Below are 18,141 nucleotides of genomic sequence, written 5' to 3'. Positions count from 1 at the left end.
AAAAATATTTAAAAAAAATACAAAAAAAATAAAAAAAGAATAAAATAGAAACAAAAATATTACTACTCCTGGTAGGAAAGGAAAATCCAACTTCTAGCACTGAAAATGATGTATAATATGGTCTGTAAGTTTCTTTTCTCTGCCAAATAACTGCTTTAAGCTGGAGAAGCTCAACACACTGCTTTCAATATGCTGTCTTTTGAGGGTTGTGGGGAAGGGGGGGGTCCAAGTGTGTGTGTGTGTGCATGTACGTGAGTGTGTGTGTGTCCTCCACTTCACCCATGTTAAAATCAACAGGGGGTGGGAATGTAAAAACCAAGAGAAAGGCGAAACTGTATCTATGCATACTGTAGCTTCTCACAACCTACTGAGAGGTGATTTTTGTTGTTGTTTTTGTTTGTTTTTTTCTCACGTCTGACAACACGTTTTAAATGTTTCCTTCAGTGTGACATTTTAAACGGATTATTTAGCGATCATTGCCACAAAAGTTTTGGAAAGGAAGAAAAAAAAATAATCAGAACCGACTTTTTTTGTTTGTTTTTTTTAACAGTGAAGCAAAAGTCGTCCACATTTCATTGCCTTGATCCCAACTGTGTCCGCAGATGCAACAAGTCAAGTGGCTTCTACCTGTTTACAAATGGAATATGATTGTATTGTTGTGCTGGGGGGGGGGGGGTGTCTTAATTTGATCAGTTATGAGTGAATGTGCGTCCAGGTTATTTTATAGATGGCCTAGTTTAGCTGTTTTTGTTCCTAATAAGCTCAATGTTCATTTTTTGGGTGGGTTGTAAGGGGGTATTTAGGGGCGCTTTCAAAAAAAGCTTCTGAGTGCACATGAGCATTAGTGAAGCCATGGACCTTAAACTCGTGTGTTTGTGTGTGTGTGTTTGCGGCCCTTCCGTCACTACGTTTTTATTTGACTAGTGTGATGCGTCGGCTTTACTTTAAAGCAGAGATGTGACTATTTAACAAGTATTAGCCACAGTTGTGCGTGCGTCAGTATTGAACTGCTTTACCAAATAATTCAATCAAATGACATAGTTTACTTAATTCCACAAAGTTTTTTTTATTAATTGGCAGCCATTAAGAAGGATGGACATTTCAATTCGAAGCAGGGGGGGTGAAAACAACCACCTGATTGGAGGTCTTTCAGCGTCAATGGCTGCTGACAAGTGATTTTTATTTCTTCGATATTTTGATCAAGAGGAACATTGAACTTATATTTTATTTTACTTGTGATTACTCACATGGTAAAAAGTGAGAAGCCTTGGATTTTGCACTTGGTGGTCTTAAACTTATAGGCCACCATGAGTGGCAAGAACGTGTGCTTGTGATTGGATAAGCTGTGCATGGTTTGAATGGGTAAAATGGTGATTTGCTGACTGCAGCGAGTTGTCTCCTTGGTAGCTTACAATTAGAACGGAGTCAGAATAAGGTTATAGACCCACTAAGTGCTGTACGATATAACAATATATCACCAAAGTGATGTAAAGTTGTTGGACATAACACTGTGTCTAATTTGCATTGTTACGTTTAGGTTTTTCCGTAAACCACAGTAGTACCACCCAATAGCCTCAAGGTGTCCATACCTAGAAAAATGTCTCTTCTTACCAAGCACATTTAAGGAATACATGCAAAACAATTGAAAATGGCATCACCTAATAAAGACAACACTATTCTTAACCAATATCAATGTGCAAATATTGTTAATTTGGGTAATTTTGGACTATATGCATTAACTACTGAAAATTACTTAATATACTTAACTGGACTCTAAGACACTGGTGTTCACATATGTGATATTTACACCAAAAAACATGGAGCTGCATGATAGTAGCAGTTTTTTTGTCACAAAATAAAAGTGCCAGCTAATTTTCTTTAAAATGTTTAACATTTGTGGTAGATCAGTTAAATGTTAAATCCAGGAGACAGACAAACATTTTATATTGCTATTGTGATAGAATATTTGCTATATCAGACTGCAGTGGGACTAATTGCATTCAAATGTTTGTTTCTGACAAATGAATTTTTTTTTAAAGATTTTGATCACAAGAAAATGCATGTCTACTAGCTAAAGTTTTTGAGCATGACAAGGCTAGGGTAACATCTTGACTGCATGACTGCATTTTATTGTTGTTAAAGAGAAGGGACAAGCAACAAGTGGTAATTTGGTTTCCATTTTTTTTATTTTTTTGCACGCACGTTTGATTCGACGAAATGACGCCAAATGATGCGGTAGTGGGAAGGGACGGTGGGGTGGAGGTGTTTTGTGAATGCGTGTGTTTCTGAAACAGCACATTGTGGAATTCTTGAAGCCGAGGCTGGTTTTGCCCCACATCGTGTTGGGAAAAGCTGCAAGTAGCGACAACCACCTTGAGCACTGTACAATCTCCAGGGCAGTCCGGCAGCTTCTTATTAGGGAGGGTCGTACTTAGGCCATACTTTACTACTTTTGACTATTTAAGAAGAATAATGTGACTTATGTTCTCCTCTTGACTGAACTCATCTGTGAGCAAAACACCCAGTGGCAATTATTCTTGATCAAAAATGCTTGACATAAAAAAAAATGACGCACTCTTTCCCAAAAAAAAAAGCAAACTGTGATTATCTGCTGTCTTTTTTTTTTTATTATTATTATCATGGAGTATAATACGTATGCGCAAAAAAAAAAAAATACTGAAAAGCTTTAGTTTAACCAGCACAAAGAAAGGGTAGGTGTCGCTTAGAGAGACTATGCAGTGGAGTTTTGAACCCAAGCTTCCATGTCCAACTTGGGTTTTGTATTTTTTAACTCATTCTAGCAATGACGTTGATTAACAACGTCCGATCCATTTGGATTGGACGCTAATTACAGTCAATGGCGGCTAATGAGTCAAAAACAAATATGTTAACAAGATTCCCAGTAATATTCCTCAAACATATTGTGCCATTGTTGAATCGTACTGCTACTAATAATAAAGTTGAGAAAAGAAAAAAATGCACAAAAAAAGTTTACTTGGCAAACACCGGGCCAGTTGTAGCAGGAAGTGTGTGCGTGTGTATGTGTGTGGTCAGGTCCATTGGTTTCTTTTCCCAGCTTCTTGATAGGCTGGTGAAAGTGCAAATTTTACACAACTTTTTTTATAGAGATTCTATCAATCCACAGTGTTGAGTTGGATCACCTCTTATTATGCACATTGCTTTGGGAGACTGTTGAACGTAGAATTTATCTATATATATATGTATATGTATATATATATGAGAATCTATACTGACAGTGTCTCTAATCATCGAGAGGTCGCCTCCCTCTCTTCAAAACGCCAGGAAGTAACTTTATTTTCAAATGTCTTCCTTGGGCCATTGACGGATTTTATCTTAAAACTTGTAGGGGAAAACTGCACTTTTTGAAGGACAATCTTTATTTGGGTATATTGATACATTTGAAAAAAAAAAAAAAAGACAAAGTGAACGAAGTCGCCTGATATAACAAGGTATTAAAACCAACTCCAGTGTGCTCTAATATGAATGTTTCCTCTGATGCTGTCTCTTTGGTTTCATTTAATATTTTTACTCCTTTTTGTTGCTTGGTTTGTTCAGTATTTTTCCCCTCATTTTTTTTCTCTCGGAATTTTTAGTGCTCTTAAGAGAATGTGTACTAAAGGTGTAGATTTGTAGGTAGTAGGTCTTTCTGTTGGCTGTACTCGTATACTGATTACTGTTTGTAACTTCTGGCCCCTTCAGCCAGCATACAAAGCTGTATAACTTGGGTACAACCCTCAATAAAAGACTAACAATCAACCTCCAAGTCTTATTTTCTTTCATGGCAGGAAAATTGAGATAAATTTGTTCCAGAACTGTTTAGGTAACTTGCACTTTATATATAAATTCTCTAATTTGTTCCAGTCTTCAGTGATAGATATGTAATTCATTTTAACTAGGGAAGCAATGATGTAAAGTACACATACAATTCCACCAAGGTAATGTGTTTATTGGTGAAGCTAGCAGAAACAAAATGATACAATGTATGGTGGAGACAACAAAGACAGTTTATTTGAGCAAGACTCTTCGGCAGCAGAAGCCAACAACGCCATGAAGAGATAAGTGCCACCTGTGAGGACGTGGCCCAATTATATGGTGTCCTCTTTCTGTGAAGGTTGTAGCATTGTGTGTAAAGGAACCGAAGAGGACTTTCTGAAAGATTGGATTATTAAACCCAACCGTAAAGACTTGCCTCGAGTTAATTTTTATTCGTATACATCTTTTTTGTCTGCTATGTACTGTACAATCTCCGAGGGAGTCATCAACTTTTCGGCTTCTGCGTCAGGAATCTCAAAGCCTGTTGGATAAAAATAAAATTCAAAATTCATACTATACCACTAATAATGACAGAGTATAAGGGCTAAACAAAAAAATAGACTGAGAAAGTCATTTAACTATTAAATTTTTAATACTACGGCTTCTGATGAATGTATAAGAATCAAATCATACGTTGTAAATATAATATTAGTCTTAATATTATGAAATTAAAGTTGTAATAATAATTAAAATTGCTGTTTCATAGAAGGCATGTTAAACAGTATTGCTAATTTAGATAGGAATGATATAAAACTACACTAAGGTATTTGTAAAAATCTGTATATTATTTATAGTATATGTAGATGTCATTTGTGAAACTGATTTTAAAATATAACTGATCATTTTTAACTGTAGTTACACCACTTGACCACCAGAGGACGGGGCGCTGTTGCAAGATGAACACCAGTTCCAGACCAACGCTCAGGAAACGACGAAGTGTGTTTTTAGCATGTTAGCAATAGAGGCTATCACGGACACTAATGGCCAAAATGAGCAATTATAAGATGCAAAACAACACTGACCAAACTCATCCTCCATGGCCATGATGATCTCAACCTGGTCCAGGCTGTCCAGCCCCAAATCCTTCATGAAGTGGGACGATGTCTGCAGCTGATGGTGGGTTCATTCAAACAGGTTTAAGAAAGCGTTGACGATATTCGCCACGTAGCTCAACTCACCTTCTCGGGGTTAATCTTGTCGTACAGCTTGAGGACATACAATACACGGTCTTTGATTGTCTCAAGCGTGAGAGGAGGCAGATCGCCATACTGTCGACACTGAGCGCCAGACGAGATCTGAAAGGTAGCAGGGGGAAGACTGAATCAAGGGTATGGTTTATATGTGCACAAGAATTACAGTGTAGTTATTCTCTTTCACCAGTAGATGTCGGCAAATTAACATGTACTATTTGTTAGATTTGATTAGAACTTTATTTCATCCTGTATTCGGGAAATTCCCTTGAATTACTAACTTTATGATGAATTTTCCATTCAAACTATCTCAGATACAAATATATTTTCCCTAACAAGTAACACATTTGTACTCCCTATTAAAACAATGGATATGGTGAAAATTGTGTACGAGGGGGCGGCTTAGACACGATAAATTGTAAAATTTAACGATTTTCAAGCAATTTTAAGGGTGCAGGTTTTACGTGGGGGCGGCTTATACGCGGAAAAATACAGTAGAGCAATTTTGAAAATTACACAACCATCAGAACAAATATTCTGAGATGAAATAAAAACAATAAACAAACTATTAATGTAAAGAGTCAAATGATAGTGTGATCAAATCTGTTTCATTTTTTTTCTTGCCCCAATGACATACTAAAATATTGATACAAAAGAAAGTATAAAATATGTATAAAAGCGCAATGGGCAACATATTTTGCTTATTATGTAAACAAACATGAATTGCACTGTATTTTTGCTTGTTAAGGACCACTGGAGATAGTAATTGGAAAAGATGTCCAATACATTTGAAGCGGGAGGCCGGCAGTTAATAAATGAAAACTTATCTACTAGTGATGAATGAAAACTTGCCTACTCGTGATAAACTAATTTAACGTTAGTGCGGAAGGATGAAAAAAGACAAGTAATTAATATTGCTGATAATGGCTTATGACACTAGTCATGTAACAATTCCAGTTGGTTTAACATTTTTATTAATCATTCCTAATGAACCCACGATATTTTTCAAAATCATTGTGCGTTTCTGGACACGGACATTGATATTTTGACTTTATCATCATTTGAGACGCCTATGTTTTGAGCTATCAACATGCGCACGGGAAATGTTCAACTCTTGCTGCTTATATGTCAAAGCACTAATGTCATGCGTAACGTGGACAGACTACAAAATTTCCACTATTCGTAATTTTATATTATAAACAGTTGACTGTGTTTAGCACCTTTCAAAATTAAAACGAAAGGGTTTTAATCCCAATAAAAACAGTCAGCAAAAATTTATCTGTTTAGTCTCTACGAAGATAATTGCGTCAATTTAATTAAAAACACACTGGTAACTTCCGGTTTTTCATAATAGCCTTTAAAAAAAGAACAGTACTTGCATATATCGAAAGTAACTTAAATGGATGAGCTTTTAAAAGCAAGCCTATGTTGACAAGCTCAATTCTCACCATTTTATATCATAAGTATATCTGCCATTCCACTGCATGATGTCCAAGTGATAAAAAATAGAATAATTGTTATTATTGTTATGGTTAACTAGCTGTTGGAACGTAAAGATATTTTGAAAGGCGTCGGTAGGTCATGGCGACACACGCTAGGCCCCACTGCAATCAATGATAGCGGACACTCACCGAGTTCTGGGTGAGCCACCGCGTCCTCCGGCTGGCCGCAGCGAAGGAGATAGGTCGAAGGGCAGCTGCTGTGGGAACCGGAGCGGCTCTCACGGTCAGGTTGGCGCAGAGGAGTCGCAATGAGGGTCGGGCGAGAGAGCGGACACACTGGTGCAGGACGCGGGACGCCATGACGAATAGAAGTCGGCTAGTTCCCAGCATGCACCGCGATGAAGAAGACTTGCCAAGGCATAGATATATTTTTTATATACAGAGAGCGGAAGAGTGTTTGTCATTGACTGCCATCTTGCGTCGGAAACTGAACGCGATCTATTCAGCTAAAATTCTTTTTACGCCGCTGAAATTTTCACGCAGTGATAAATGTTTATAATAAATTGTATAACTATGACTAAGTTCAAGCTGTATGTTACAAAAATAGTATTATGAACATATCACTGCATTTCAATAGTTTACTATATGGGGATGCGATGACAATACGTATATACTATTATGTATATCGAAAAACTGACCCCAAATGGCCGAGATGGAGCAATCCGGGCCGGGTATTTGCCTCTATGACACTTCAAACATCTAGTTTTGTATATGTGATTTTAATTGGGATAAGAGCTTACGCAAGTTCCGGATTTTAAAGAAAATATTTGTCAACATGTTTATTTTTTTTAAATAAAAATTAAAGAAACGAAAATAAAACGTTTTATTTCTTCCACGTGACATTTGTAACCAAAAACCATGAATTTTGACCATTGTACTTAACAGGGGGTCAAATCCAGGCATGATCAATCAATCGACAAGATATTTTCACATCAGAATTAAAAAGATAAAGGACCTCATTTGTAATGCTTTAGCAAACACAGATGAAAGTGACCCAATAAATTATGTTAAAAACGCAGTACCTATAAACATTCCACGTAAAATATATCGATAACATTATACTCTATTCGTACTGTCTAGACAACTATCCAATCCATTTGTCAGTCGGGAAAAGAGAGCTAAACAAAACAAATGTATCACATTTAGCTCCCCTTTATTGCATAAACAACTCCTCGATATCACCGCCATGGAGTTGACTGAAATATTGTACAACAAAGCGGAATATATTGAGACGGTAAATTATATTTTAAAGACGCGTATTCGCTAGTGTCTTGTGCCAGCTAGCCAGACGGGGCGTTGCACCACACTAAGTGATATAATTCTTGATCATTTCAGGCTTCTGGCAACAAAGTAAGCAGACAGTCTGTCCTATGCGGGAGTCAGAACATCGTACTCAATGGCAAAGTAAGTTAAAATATATTTAAGTTTTTTTTCATGGATTGGGGTGTCATCTGAATTTGTTTGTGAACTGTCTCCAGACAATCGTGATGAATGACTGTATCATCAGGGGAGATCTAGCAAATGTCAGGGTTGGCAGACATTGTGTGGTCAAAAGCAGGAGTGTCATTCGTCCACCTTTCAAGAAGTTCAGCAAAGGGTAACATGGCGATTTGTATTTGTGTCAAATATGTTGGTGGTGTTGCTGATCCAAAAAAGGGAAAGCCACACCCTGGACTGGTCGACAATAGTGATGTTTCTGGAGTATGCGATATTATCAGATTTTGTCACAATACCAGATCCGATCCAATATTTAACGTGTTTTCAGTACCATCAAACCTTTCAACTGCAGCAAATCCAACCACTAGACATGTCTTTTGAGGGTACAATTTCTCTTTACAAACAAACAGAGCATCCCATACATACACTGGGGTTTAATGCTGAGGTACCGTCAAGGTACATTTTAATACTAAAAATCTTATTTGTCATGTAATGCTTATGTAACTTTTGCATTATGTCTCTTGGATGAAATATTCTGTGTCGGGATATCTGCATAGCAACCGTAAAACATCTTGAACTAAATTAAATCAGAAAAAAATCCCTAACCACCAGTCCAGTCTTTGTTTTTAAAGCATATTGGAAAGTACTCCTGCCTTGTTGCCGACCCTTTCCTAGTTTACTTAGATTGGACATCCATTGCCGTCAAATGGCAGCTAATGAATTACCATGGATATTACTGTGTTCCATTACTTGTAGAGTGGCTTTCTTCCCACTCCACATCGGTGACCACGTGTTCATCGAGGAGGACTGCGTGGTAAACGCCGCCCAGATCGGCTCCTACGTCCACATCGGCAAGAATTGTGTCATTGTGAGTGCGCTTCAACACACAGTAGAGGTTCAGACCCTTAGTTCCAATCACATGGGGAGTCATTATGAAACCCCTAGGCAAGAGTATTATGCTGGAGTTTTGCTTGCTGTGACATTACTTCATAACATGTAGTGAAAATACTATTTGAATCTTCATGTAATATCAACTGGTGTTCACACTTTTGCAAACTTTCTGTATCGAATATATATATATATACATATGAATTTTTGGGGTCTTTTGATATGACAAAATTCTGGCATTTGTACATGCGTTGCAGACTTTTTGTATCTATTGCATTGTTGTATCTTAAAATAATGTGCCTTTTTTTCCATGGGACATTTGGCATATTTGGCATATTGTCAACAGGGCCGACGCTGTGTGCTGAAAGACTGCTGCAAGATCCTAGACAATACCGTTCTTCCTCCAGAGACGGTGGTACCTCCTTTTACTGTCTTTTCAGGATGTCCAGGTACATGCACTTGCAGAACTGTTGTTGCATGTTCTTTTCTCAATTTGTGACTTATGATAAAACTATAAATATCGCCAATACAGTGGTACCTCGAGATATGAGCTTAATTCGTTCCAACTGAGCTCGTATATCAATTTACTCGTAACTCAAATGAAGGTATTTCATAGAAATGAACTAAAATCAAATTAAGTTGTTCAAACCCGCTGAAAAAACACCAAAAACAGGATATTGGATTGGGAAAACATTTGTATTTGTTGTAATTTGCCATTTATTAACAAAGTAACAAATAACTAGTGGTTTAATACTAGTAAAATGTGTTTAATAGTACTAAAATTAGACAGATTTTGGGAAGGAGAGACAGAGAAGGGGGGGGGGGCTTTTTGCACGGTAATGGGCTCGTAACATAACATAAACAAATTTAAATGAACTTGCATTACGATGGAGAAACGCTCAAAAATAAGATTAATCTAACCTTACACTAAACCTAACTCTAATTTTGTTATAAATTTTGATACCTTTTTTTTACTATTATTTCATGATCGAATAAAAAATATTCCTGCCCAAAAGTTGACTTATATTCTGATGCGATTTATTTTAAAAAATACCTCTTCGTTGCATATTCTCTCTTTGGTGCAACATATACTGCTCGGGTGCTAGTTATAGTCCCAAAAGTACGGTAATCATTTACATAAAATTTTGATAGCTGCATGAAAGACGAAAAAAAAAGAGATCCTAAATGTCCCTTCATTATGGAATTGGGTGATGGGGATTAGCCATTTGCTGTGTTTATGTAGATCCACCTGGTCCATAGGTACTTCAGTGAAATATATATATATTTTTTGGGTGCGACTTATACTCAGGTACAACTTATAGTCTAAAAAATGCAGTAAGTTTTAATGTTTAATATAAATTCAGAGACAGCACTGTTTATTTGTATTTATTTTTAAATTGTTTCCCTTTTTTAGGTTTGTTTTCTGGGGAGCTTCCAGAGTGCACGCAGGACCTGATGATTGATGTCACTAAAAGCTACTACCAGAAGTTTCTTCCCCTTAGCCAAATATAAATCTTTGCCATCATAATGTTATTTTTTTTTCTTATACTAAGTCCTGCAAACTTTGTGTATGACAGGGATTCCTTTAAATCATGTTGAGGAGAGTTTGTGCTGAAAAAAAACAACTGTTAATAGTTTAAGGGCACCTCAAGTAAGGTTATATATAACATTTTCTTTTCCCTTGCCTCGGTAATATAATTTGACATCACTTTTTGATGCCGTTAAGACGTTAGATGAGACAAACTTGGAACAAAACAACAATTTTCCAATTGCTCCCATTAATTACACACTTAATCTCATATGTATAGTTAATACGGCCTGGGAGGAGCCAAATGAATTGGACATCTAATGCTGTAAATGGTACTGAAGTGATCATTTTACTGGGTAAAATTAATTTAACATTGCCAATCTCCTGTCAATGGCAATAAATTATTTTTTTTTTATGCCCAGCTATTAAGATTGACTGAATAAAAGAGCATCTTAATGTTGAAAATGAATTCATAGAAATGTCTTTGGTAATTTAATGTAATGATCGATTAAAGGTTATGTTGAAGGACATGTTTGCATTTTCGTTATTCATTTGTGTTTGCCTGATAGTTTCAGGTTATTCTACAATCTTACTAGATTGCAAACTAAGATATTGTACGGTTTCAAATGGTTTATTGTGTTTGGATTATCTTTTAAAGAATTAATAACTTCAAACATGTGGCATGCTAAATAGCAATTGAGATCATTTGGTGGAAATGTATGCAGTATTGTCTTGTACTGGATAAAAAAAATACTATCTATTGGGACAAAAATAAAATACACACATTCAATTATATTAAATGAAAGTTTTATGTTTTTCATTTCACTTTAGCTGCAATTGTCTTTCCAACAATGAAACCATCCAAATTCTTAACCTCATTCCAGTTTCAATAAATCCATCCTTTTTTGCAATTCAATGGTTTTATTTCATCTTTACAATGTGAACCACATATATCATACCAACAATTAAATGTTAAGTATATAGATTAGCCATTTATTACTTTTTTTTGACAATTATGTATGAAGAAAGAGCTGATAATACAGTTGGCTTCAAAGACAGGTGGCTTCTACCTGCTTATGTAGAAAGTGACCCAAGAAGAAATTGGGATTAAAATCCAAATGTATATTTTCAATTGTAGTTTTTTGTTTTTGTTTTTTTTTTGCCGCCAGACACGTCACACTTTGCTAATGGACGTGCAACAACCACCTTTCACTCAAAAGTGCTGCGAGTGAGTGTTAAAACCACTGGACAGACTAAGCCTTTGGAAAAAGAAAGTGAGCAAATTGTCCAAAAAAGCAAAATTTTGAGCTATTAGAAGCAGACTGCCATCAAATAAATCCCCTTTGCAACAGAGTGTCACATTTAGGGGGGAGTGAGGAACCTATATCAGGCCTTCCGGAGGATTGGATGTGACCCACCATGCAATTTTAAAACAAATTACATTTCATAAAGGAACTGCTCAAAGAAATATTTGACCAACAAATGCTCAAAGTATAGAAGATGCTTTTTAACAAAGCCATTAGAGGACTATCTTAATAATTCCTCAGCCATAAATTAGAAATCTCACGAATCAAAATGAAAATTAAAAGCAGCCCTCAACAATGATTACTTTGTCACCCTTTATAATGGTTAGATGCTTTTGTCGTTGAATGAAAAGCCACTTTTTAGTGGTTTTGCAACAAAAAAAATGAGGGAGCCACTTGGGCAAGATAATGGATTAAAGAACAAGCCAGCAGTCATGCAAGAATTTTAGCGCCAAAGTAAAACAATGTTTGAGATTGAAACAAAAAGTGACACACTTCATACACGTGCCACGTTCCGTGATGACATCACCATGGCTCATTTCAATTAAGAATGCCTCAGTGAAAACACAGCCTGTCTGGTAATAAATGCTTGAATAAGAGTTTTCATTTTCAGAACCAGTCAGACTCACTTTAAAAGTGTTAATCATAAAAATAATAAATCGGGAATAATTGAGCCTTGTTTTGACATCATTTTCTTTAAATGCCACGGTTAATGAAACTGAATGTTACCAGAAAAAAACATTAAATAATGGGATGGAGGGTGATGAGAAGCTTTCTCAACTCAATGTTGACACAATCCTTTTTAGTCTTCCAGCACCGAGGTAAAATATAATCGAAGACCAGAGAGCCGGAAGCAAGAGCTCGGGCGCTCACCGGCCGGCGTCCACGCCTTTCGACCGAGAGGCTACACACCTGCGACGCGATTGGAAGAGCCGATTTTGTTTGCATGTAATCTTAAGTGCAAAAAGCCTTATTGTAACTCATTGGGAAAGTCATATGACCACGTAAAAGAGCAGCTGTGTTTTAGAATGAGACTGCATCGTCTCAAAAAGTCCTCTCGGTTTATCCCCAACAAAGAAAAAAGAAGGCGTCAGCATGAGTGAAACTGAAATTTGGCCATCACTGCTGTTGACAGTGGAAACAAGTATTTTTACTTAACACTGTTGGTATAAAAGGAAAAAAAAGTGGTTGAAGCATTTGAAGTGTGCAGCGGGTAACAGAAAGAAGCACTCCATGTCCACGGTGACACCTCACTTCCTTATTAAGGTGGTGGGTGGAGGGGGGTAAGGGCACAAATGTGTCAAGAATCAAGTGGCTTCAGCACAGTGCATCCATCTTCACCCACGGGGGTAACTTCCTGGTTCACCCCTGCCCCGGCGGGTACACGCGCTCCGATTTGTCGAGAGGGGGGGGAGACGAAAAGCTCCGCCGCAGACGTCCATCTTCACGTCGGCAGGGCAGTTCAAATCATCCTGTTACGCTTGTGAGTGGGCGAGTCCGTGATGACGTCGGCGCACTGGGTGGAGTTTCGTTTACGGGCCGTGCCCCCTCCCCCCGCCGAGGCCGAACCGGACGAGTCCAGGTGGAGGGCCATCTCCTCGGAGATGAAAGTGTTCAGGTCCACGTCCAGGAGTCCGTTGCGCCTGCCGCGGCACAGTGCCCCCGAGCCCGAAGAAGCCCCTCCGCCGCCTCCGTTGCCGCTGCTGCCGCTCACGTGAGTGGGAGACCCCGGGGGACCAGAGCGCACGCTGATGCTTGCCATGGCGCCGCTTAGACCTGCACGCCAAACGATAATGGTTAGCCACACCAAATATCAACTTTATTCTTGAATAGAATGAATAACAATTAAAGAAAATAAACTACTGGACAATACAGTCCAGAGCTGCCAACTTCTCCAGAATTTTCGGAGGTCACCTGTACATGTAACACACATTTTGTGACTCCTGACAACCTCCCTAATCTCTGCAAATGTGATGTGTGTATATGTATGTGTATGTGTATACACACGTATACAAGTATATACATGTATATAAGTATATACACATGTAAATACATGTATATAAGTATATACACATGTAAATACATGTATATAAGTATATACACATGTATACAAATGTATATAAGTATATACACATGTAAATACATACATGTATACAAGTATATACACGTGTATACAAATGTATACAAGTATATACACATGCATATACATGTATATACACATGTATACAAGTATATACATATGTATATACATGTATACAAGTATATACACATGTATACACATGTATATACATGTATACAAGTATATACACATGTATACACATGTATATACATATATATGTATATACACATGTATACACATGTATATACATATATATGTATATACACATGTATACACATGTATAGAAGTATACACACAAATATTTTGTCACCTTAAAATTGTTTTAAATCTATTTGATCACAACCTCCCAAAAAATGTAATGGTTGGGATGTTGGTGTGCTAACAAAAGTAAATCCAAGTTTTTGGGGAGAAACCCTGGATTATAGTTCACCCAAGATAATATCATTATTTTATGAAAACTAAAATTAGGGTCGTTTTTGTGCTATGAGCTGCACAACTCTAAGCGACATCCACCCTATTTTACAAACAATGGCATTTCTTCATTTATAAAGCACAGGAATCTACTTTGACTTATAATATAGTTACACCGAAAAACATGGAGTATCACTAGTGTTAAAAAGGTAGAGCCTTAATGTCTGCCATGACAGTATATATATAATAAGACGTTAAGAAAACAAATATTAATCAAATTTAACAAACAAACATTAGCACACAAAGCAACGCTCCAAACAAACATTCTAAAAGGTTATATTTTTATCTTCTCCACAGGATTTACTCATCGCCTGCAGGCCGCTAGCCGTCGAATCCATTTTGACGGGGAGAGCTGACAGCAATCACTCGCTGCAAGATTCACCTAACTGACTTTGGTTTAAAAAAAATGGCGAGGAATCCCATTTGGTGTTCACTCACCATGCAATGCGATGGCCTCTCGGAACGGCTGAAGGTCGGCTTCAACGGACGAGCCGGTCTCAGCCGGCGAATTGGCCCGGCTGGGGGCCACCATGGCCAACCTTGTGGTGGCCCTGCTACTCCTATGTGGGGGTGCTTTGCCACACAGAAAGCTGATGAGATCCTCTCGGCGAATAGTTCTCCGTCGTTTTTTTACCCACGCCAACATGTCCTATGAGGCAGAGAAGTCAATTTGAGGCCCTTTTTTTGTTGAATACCTAAAAAGACAGCTTTTCAACCTGACATTGGTAAAAGGATGCCAACCTTATTACGCCTCTGGTGTCCTATCTGGATGCCTCTGTCGAAGCTTCGCTGGTGGGCCTCAACACTCTCTACAACAATGGGGGAAAATAATACAAATATTACACAACAAACACATACATGGTAAATATCACACATTTGTTAAATTTCAGTTGAGCAGCCCCTTCCTCGGCTCAATGTAAAAAAAAAAACATGCCTTTTGCACTGAAAGAGTTAACAAGGCTTTAAGTTACAGAGCAGCCAACGTCCGTCGACCCCATTTCAGGAGTACCCTTGTCGCAATTCCGGAGTTTATCCGGTGTGAATGCGATTCACGCAAAAATCGATATGTGCTGAAGTCGCACAAGACAAATCATTCGTCAGAATGTGTGACTCGGATGATTCACAATTCACTTAATGTTACTGAAATCTTCCAGTTTACAGTGCAGTTGAATCAAGATGTAGCGATGGTGTGAATTTCGAGGCATTTAAATTGGAAATTGGACAATTTTTGGGGATTTCCGGAGTCTAGGGCGGGTTTTCCGGAATCCCGCATTTCCGGGTAAACTCCTGAAATTACGGAGTAGTTGACAGCTCTTAAGTTAAAAAAAAAAAAATGAAAGCACGATTTTACTAGTAGTAGTCCAGGACGATATGGTGAAATCCCTACACACAGACTTGTGTCCAGTGGAATTTTATTTGTATAACATTCAGCATTTGTCTCACTGGTGGATTCCTAACATTGTAACCAAAGTGTATGAGAGAGCAGCGTTGTTATTAACGCACACAATGAACGTTTTAGCAAAAGGTCACCCAGCTCAGTGACAAGTAGCCAATATAGCAGTAATAGAAATACCGTCCTTCCTTTTTGAGGCTGAAAGGAATGGTTTGGAATATTTCAAGGCTAGCAAATGGACCATAAAAAATATGAGTGTGTGCATGACTGGTTGTTTGCCTTTTAGTGCCATGCTATTGGCTGGATCCAGGGTATCCTCCACATGGTGACAGGAGTTGGCTTGGATAGGCCAGAATAGGGTTAATAGTGTAAATACAGCAAAATGGAACCAAGTATTGTTACTGAACAGAAGAAGGCTATGCTTAATGCAGGGTATGTCCGATTGACATTTATTCCCCCCACATTAAAATGAAAACTGGGAATAGCATCCATTAAGTCCCACCGATGTGCAAAAACAGAAGTTAATGTGGAGCAGTTAGTTTGTGGGGGTAAATATTGCCTCATGTAAGGTCTCAGTGCTGACATGTAGGGCAATTTCAAGGTTTTTTTTAGATTTAAATGCATTGCAATATGAGCACGGCGTTATTGGGCGCTTTTTCAATTTAAAAGTGGAAAGACAAGATAGCAGACAATTGTGATGTACCTTTGTACAGATTGGTGACTGTTGTAGCTGCATTCTGAAATGGCACCCAGAGTGACAAGCCCTGTTGGTGACATACTCGGTCTGTGGAATAGATAGAAGAGGGAAGGGCGTGTTTGGGTTACCCAGATATGAAAACATGGCCAAAATCAACCAATACACACAGAAAGTCTAGATGAAGCCATGTTATCTCGGCTCTACTAAGTCACGAGTACCAAAATAAACAGTTTGAAAGAGACCAAAGCTGAAGTGTCCTCTCAGCAGTAAAGTTGTAAAGCAATGTCAAACATATGTCGGTGGACACAACACGCTCTAAAAATATGGACCTCAATCTTCACCCGCACCAAAGAGTAGTGTCAGGCCGAAGACAAACCAAATTTCATACTGCCAACTAATAATAACCACGCCATTTTGTGATTGGAAAGGCTGGCTAAGCTACACGTTGTCTCGATAAGTGTCCACTCAGCAGCCGGTCGAAGGCTAGCGTATGCTGTGCTGATGAACTTTCGTCGCCATTAGGCGAGACGTGGAATGTAGCGGCGAGTAAACAGATGGTAACATTGACAGTTCAACAAACTGTCATCTGGGAATGTCGCGTAGATACGATTGTTGTTACCATCGCCATTTTGTAACTAGCTTGGCTGACGACGGGGCAGTACACCGATAGAACATTGGGTCAACGATTAATTTGTCGATAGTCTTCAGCATTCATGTTTTTTGTTGTTTGTTTTTTTGGTTGTTTTTTTAGAGACGCTCTAATGTTTGTCAAATAATCTATACTTGGCTCTTTCGAAGTCCCCCAACTTGTCTTAGTCTTCTGCCAAGTTCACGAATAATATCGTTGGACAAAGTCAACATAAATTATGCAGTGCTCCGCCGTTTTTGCTAGTTTCTACCGTACGATGGCGTTCGATCAACGTGTCACAATGTCAGTGTCGTTGTGCTAAATTGCTAATCAACAAGCTAAAGGGTAAGCTGGTGGTGTGGCTACACTGTCATCATGCTAACAAATAGCAACAGAAGAAAGCGACGGTTCAACCTTTGTATAACTGTGCCACGGCGGTGGCAGAGTTCTGAAAAAGATGCCATAGTTTATCCTGGTCGTTGTCGGCCTCCTCTTCGCTCGGCTCCCTCTGCTCCGCCTCGGCCAGACACTGCCGCTCCCATTTTGAGAACCAGTGTTCGGGTCCGTGTTCCTGGATCTCCGAGTCACCGTCTTCCTTCTTCTCTTCCATGAATCCACGAAAACTTGGAGAAACCTTACTTTAGCAGTTTAACGTACGTATGTATGTTGGATAAATAACTCTACGGGATTTTTTGATGAAAATATTAGCGGTTTTACTACTTGGCTCTCGATTTTGAGCTTGGGGTCTTTCGACCATTTCACGCTATGCTTAGCCGACTATTTTCCGAGTTGCCGACGTCAGGGATATATACAAACGTAGGCTACCTTGTTGTTCGCTTAGTCCCGCCTATTGTTACAAACTCGGCGCTGGTTGGTCAATTTACAACCTAAGGGGGTGGAGTTACCTACAGGGACACGGGTCCATTGGATTTTTGATTTGTCTTTCACTTTGTTGCCACAAAAGAAGCTCCGTGAAATTTCCCCATTTCAAAAGCTTGCAAGAGAGTTCATGCTTCTCCAAACTACAATGTCACATATAAATACTGTCCTGAATTAATTCATAATAGTTGAATCCTATTCATTTTGGAACGTCTCCGCTTGTTTCCTAAATACATACATATTTTAATAGTCAATCATAATGTTTAACATG

General features: G+C 38.3%; 3 protein-coding genes across 3 annotated transcripts; 1 reads left to right on the top strand and 2 right to left on the bottom strand.

The window, feature by feature from the left end:
• Positions 1-3,946: 3,946 nt before the first annotated feature.
• On the bottom strand, positions 3,947-6,869 carry ndufab1b (NADH:ubiquinone oxidoreductase subunit AB1b). The gene is made up of 4 exons (XM_077733888.1): positions 6,656-6,869; positions 5,013-5,129; positions 4,857-4,944; positions 3,947-4,315 (listed from the first exon to the last, which is right to left on the bottom strand). Exons 1-4 carry the CDS (start codon positions 6,854-6,856, stop codon positions 4,224-4,226), a joined length of 498 nt encoding a protein of 165 aa, XP_077590014.1. The 5' UTR covers positions 6,857-6,869; the 3' UTR covers positions 3,947-4,223.
• Positions 6,870-7,593: 724 nt separating this feature from the next.
• Positions 7,594-10,909, top strand: dctn5 (dynactin 5). Its single transcript, XM_077735305.1, has 6 exons — positions 7,594-7,760; positions 7,862-7,930; positions 8,005-8,123; positions 8,720-8,831; positions 9,198-9,300; positions 10,266-10,909. The coding sequence occupies exons 1-6, from the start codon at positions 7,713-7,715 to the stop codon at positions 10,361-10,363; spliced, it is 549 nt and encodes a 182-aa protein (XP_077591431.1). The 5' UTR covers positions 7,594-7,712; the 3' UTR covers positions 10,364-10,909.
• A 260-nt stretch (positions 10,910-11,169) lies between these two features.
• On the bottom strand, positions 11,170-17,833 carry hapstr1a (HUWE1 associated protein modifying stress responses a). The gene is made up of 5 exons (XM_077735304.1): positions 17,406-17,833; positions 16,370-16,450; positions 15,015-15,082; positions 14,712-14,922; positions 11,170-13,459 (listed from the first exon to the last, which is right to left on the bottom strand). Exons 1-5 carry the CDS (start codon positions 17,599-17,601, stop codon positions 13,146-13,148), a joined length of 870 nt encoding a protein of 289 aa, XP_077591430.1. The 5' UTR covers positions 17,602-17,833; the 3' UTR covers positions 11,170-13,145.
• Between the last annotated feature and the right edge of the window lie 308 nt (positions 17,834-18,141).

The sequence above is a fragment of the Stigmatopora nigra genome, chromosome 15 (genome assembly GCF_051989575.1).
Source record: "Stigmatopora nigra isolate UIUO_SnigA chromosome 15, RoL_Snig_1.1, whole genome shotgun sequence".
Classification (NCBI taxonomy): domain Eukaryota; kingdom Metazoa; phylum Chordata; class Actinopteri; order Syngnathiformes; family Syngnathidae; genus Stigmatopora; species Stigmatopora nigra.
Note: the sequence above shows the minus strand (reverse complement) of the source record. Positions and strands in the feature narration are given on the sequence as shown.

Coding starts and splice junctions, on each gene's coding strand:
- ndufab1b (XM_077733888.1), bottom strand. CDS start 6,856: ATGCTGGGAACTAGCCGACTTCTATTCGTCATGGCGTCCCGCGTCCTG. Junction 5,130..6,655: donor GGTGGCTCACCCAGAACTCG/GTGAGTGTCCGC, acceptor GCTACCTTTCAG/ATCTCGTCTGGCGCTCAGTG. Junction 4,945..5,012: donor ACAAGATTAACCCCGAGAAG/GTGAGTTGAGCT, acceptor ACCCACCATCAG/CTGCAGACATCGTCCCACTT.
- hapstr1a (XM_077735304.1), bottom strand. CDS start 17,601: ATGGAAGAGAAGAAGGAAGACGGTGACTCGGAGATCCAGGAACACGGA. Junction 14,923..15,014: donor GACACCAGAGGCGTAATAAG/GTTGGCATCCTT, acceptor TCTGCCTCATAG/GACATGTTGGCGTGGGTAAA. Junction 13,460..14,711: donor AGAGGCCATCGCATTGCATG/GTGAGTGAACAC, acceptor TTTGGCGTGCAG/GTCTAAGCGGCGCCATGGCA.
- dctn5 (XM_077735305.1), top strand. CDS start 7,713: ATGGAGTTGACTGAAATATTGTACAACAAAGCGGAATATATTGAGACG. Junction 8,832..9,197: donor TCGGCAAGAATTGTGTCATT/GTGAGTGCGCTT, acceptor TATTGTCAACAG/GGCCGACGCTGTGTGCTGAA. Junction 9,301..10,265: donor TGTCTTTTCAGGATGTCCAG/GTACATGCACTT, acceptor TCCCTTTTTTAG/GTTTGTTTTCTGGGGAGCTT.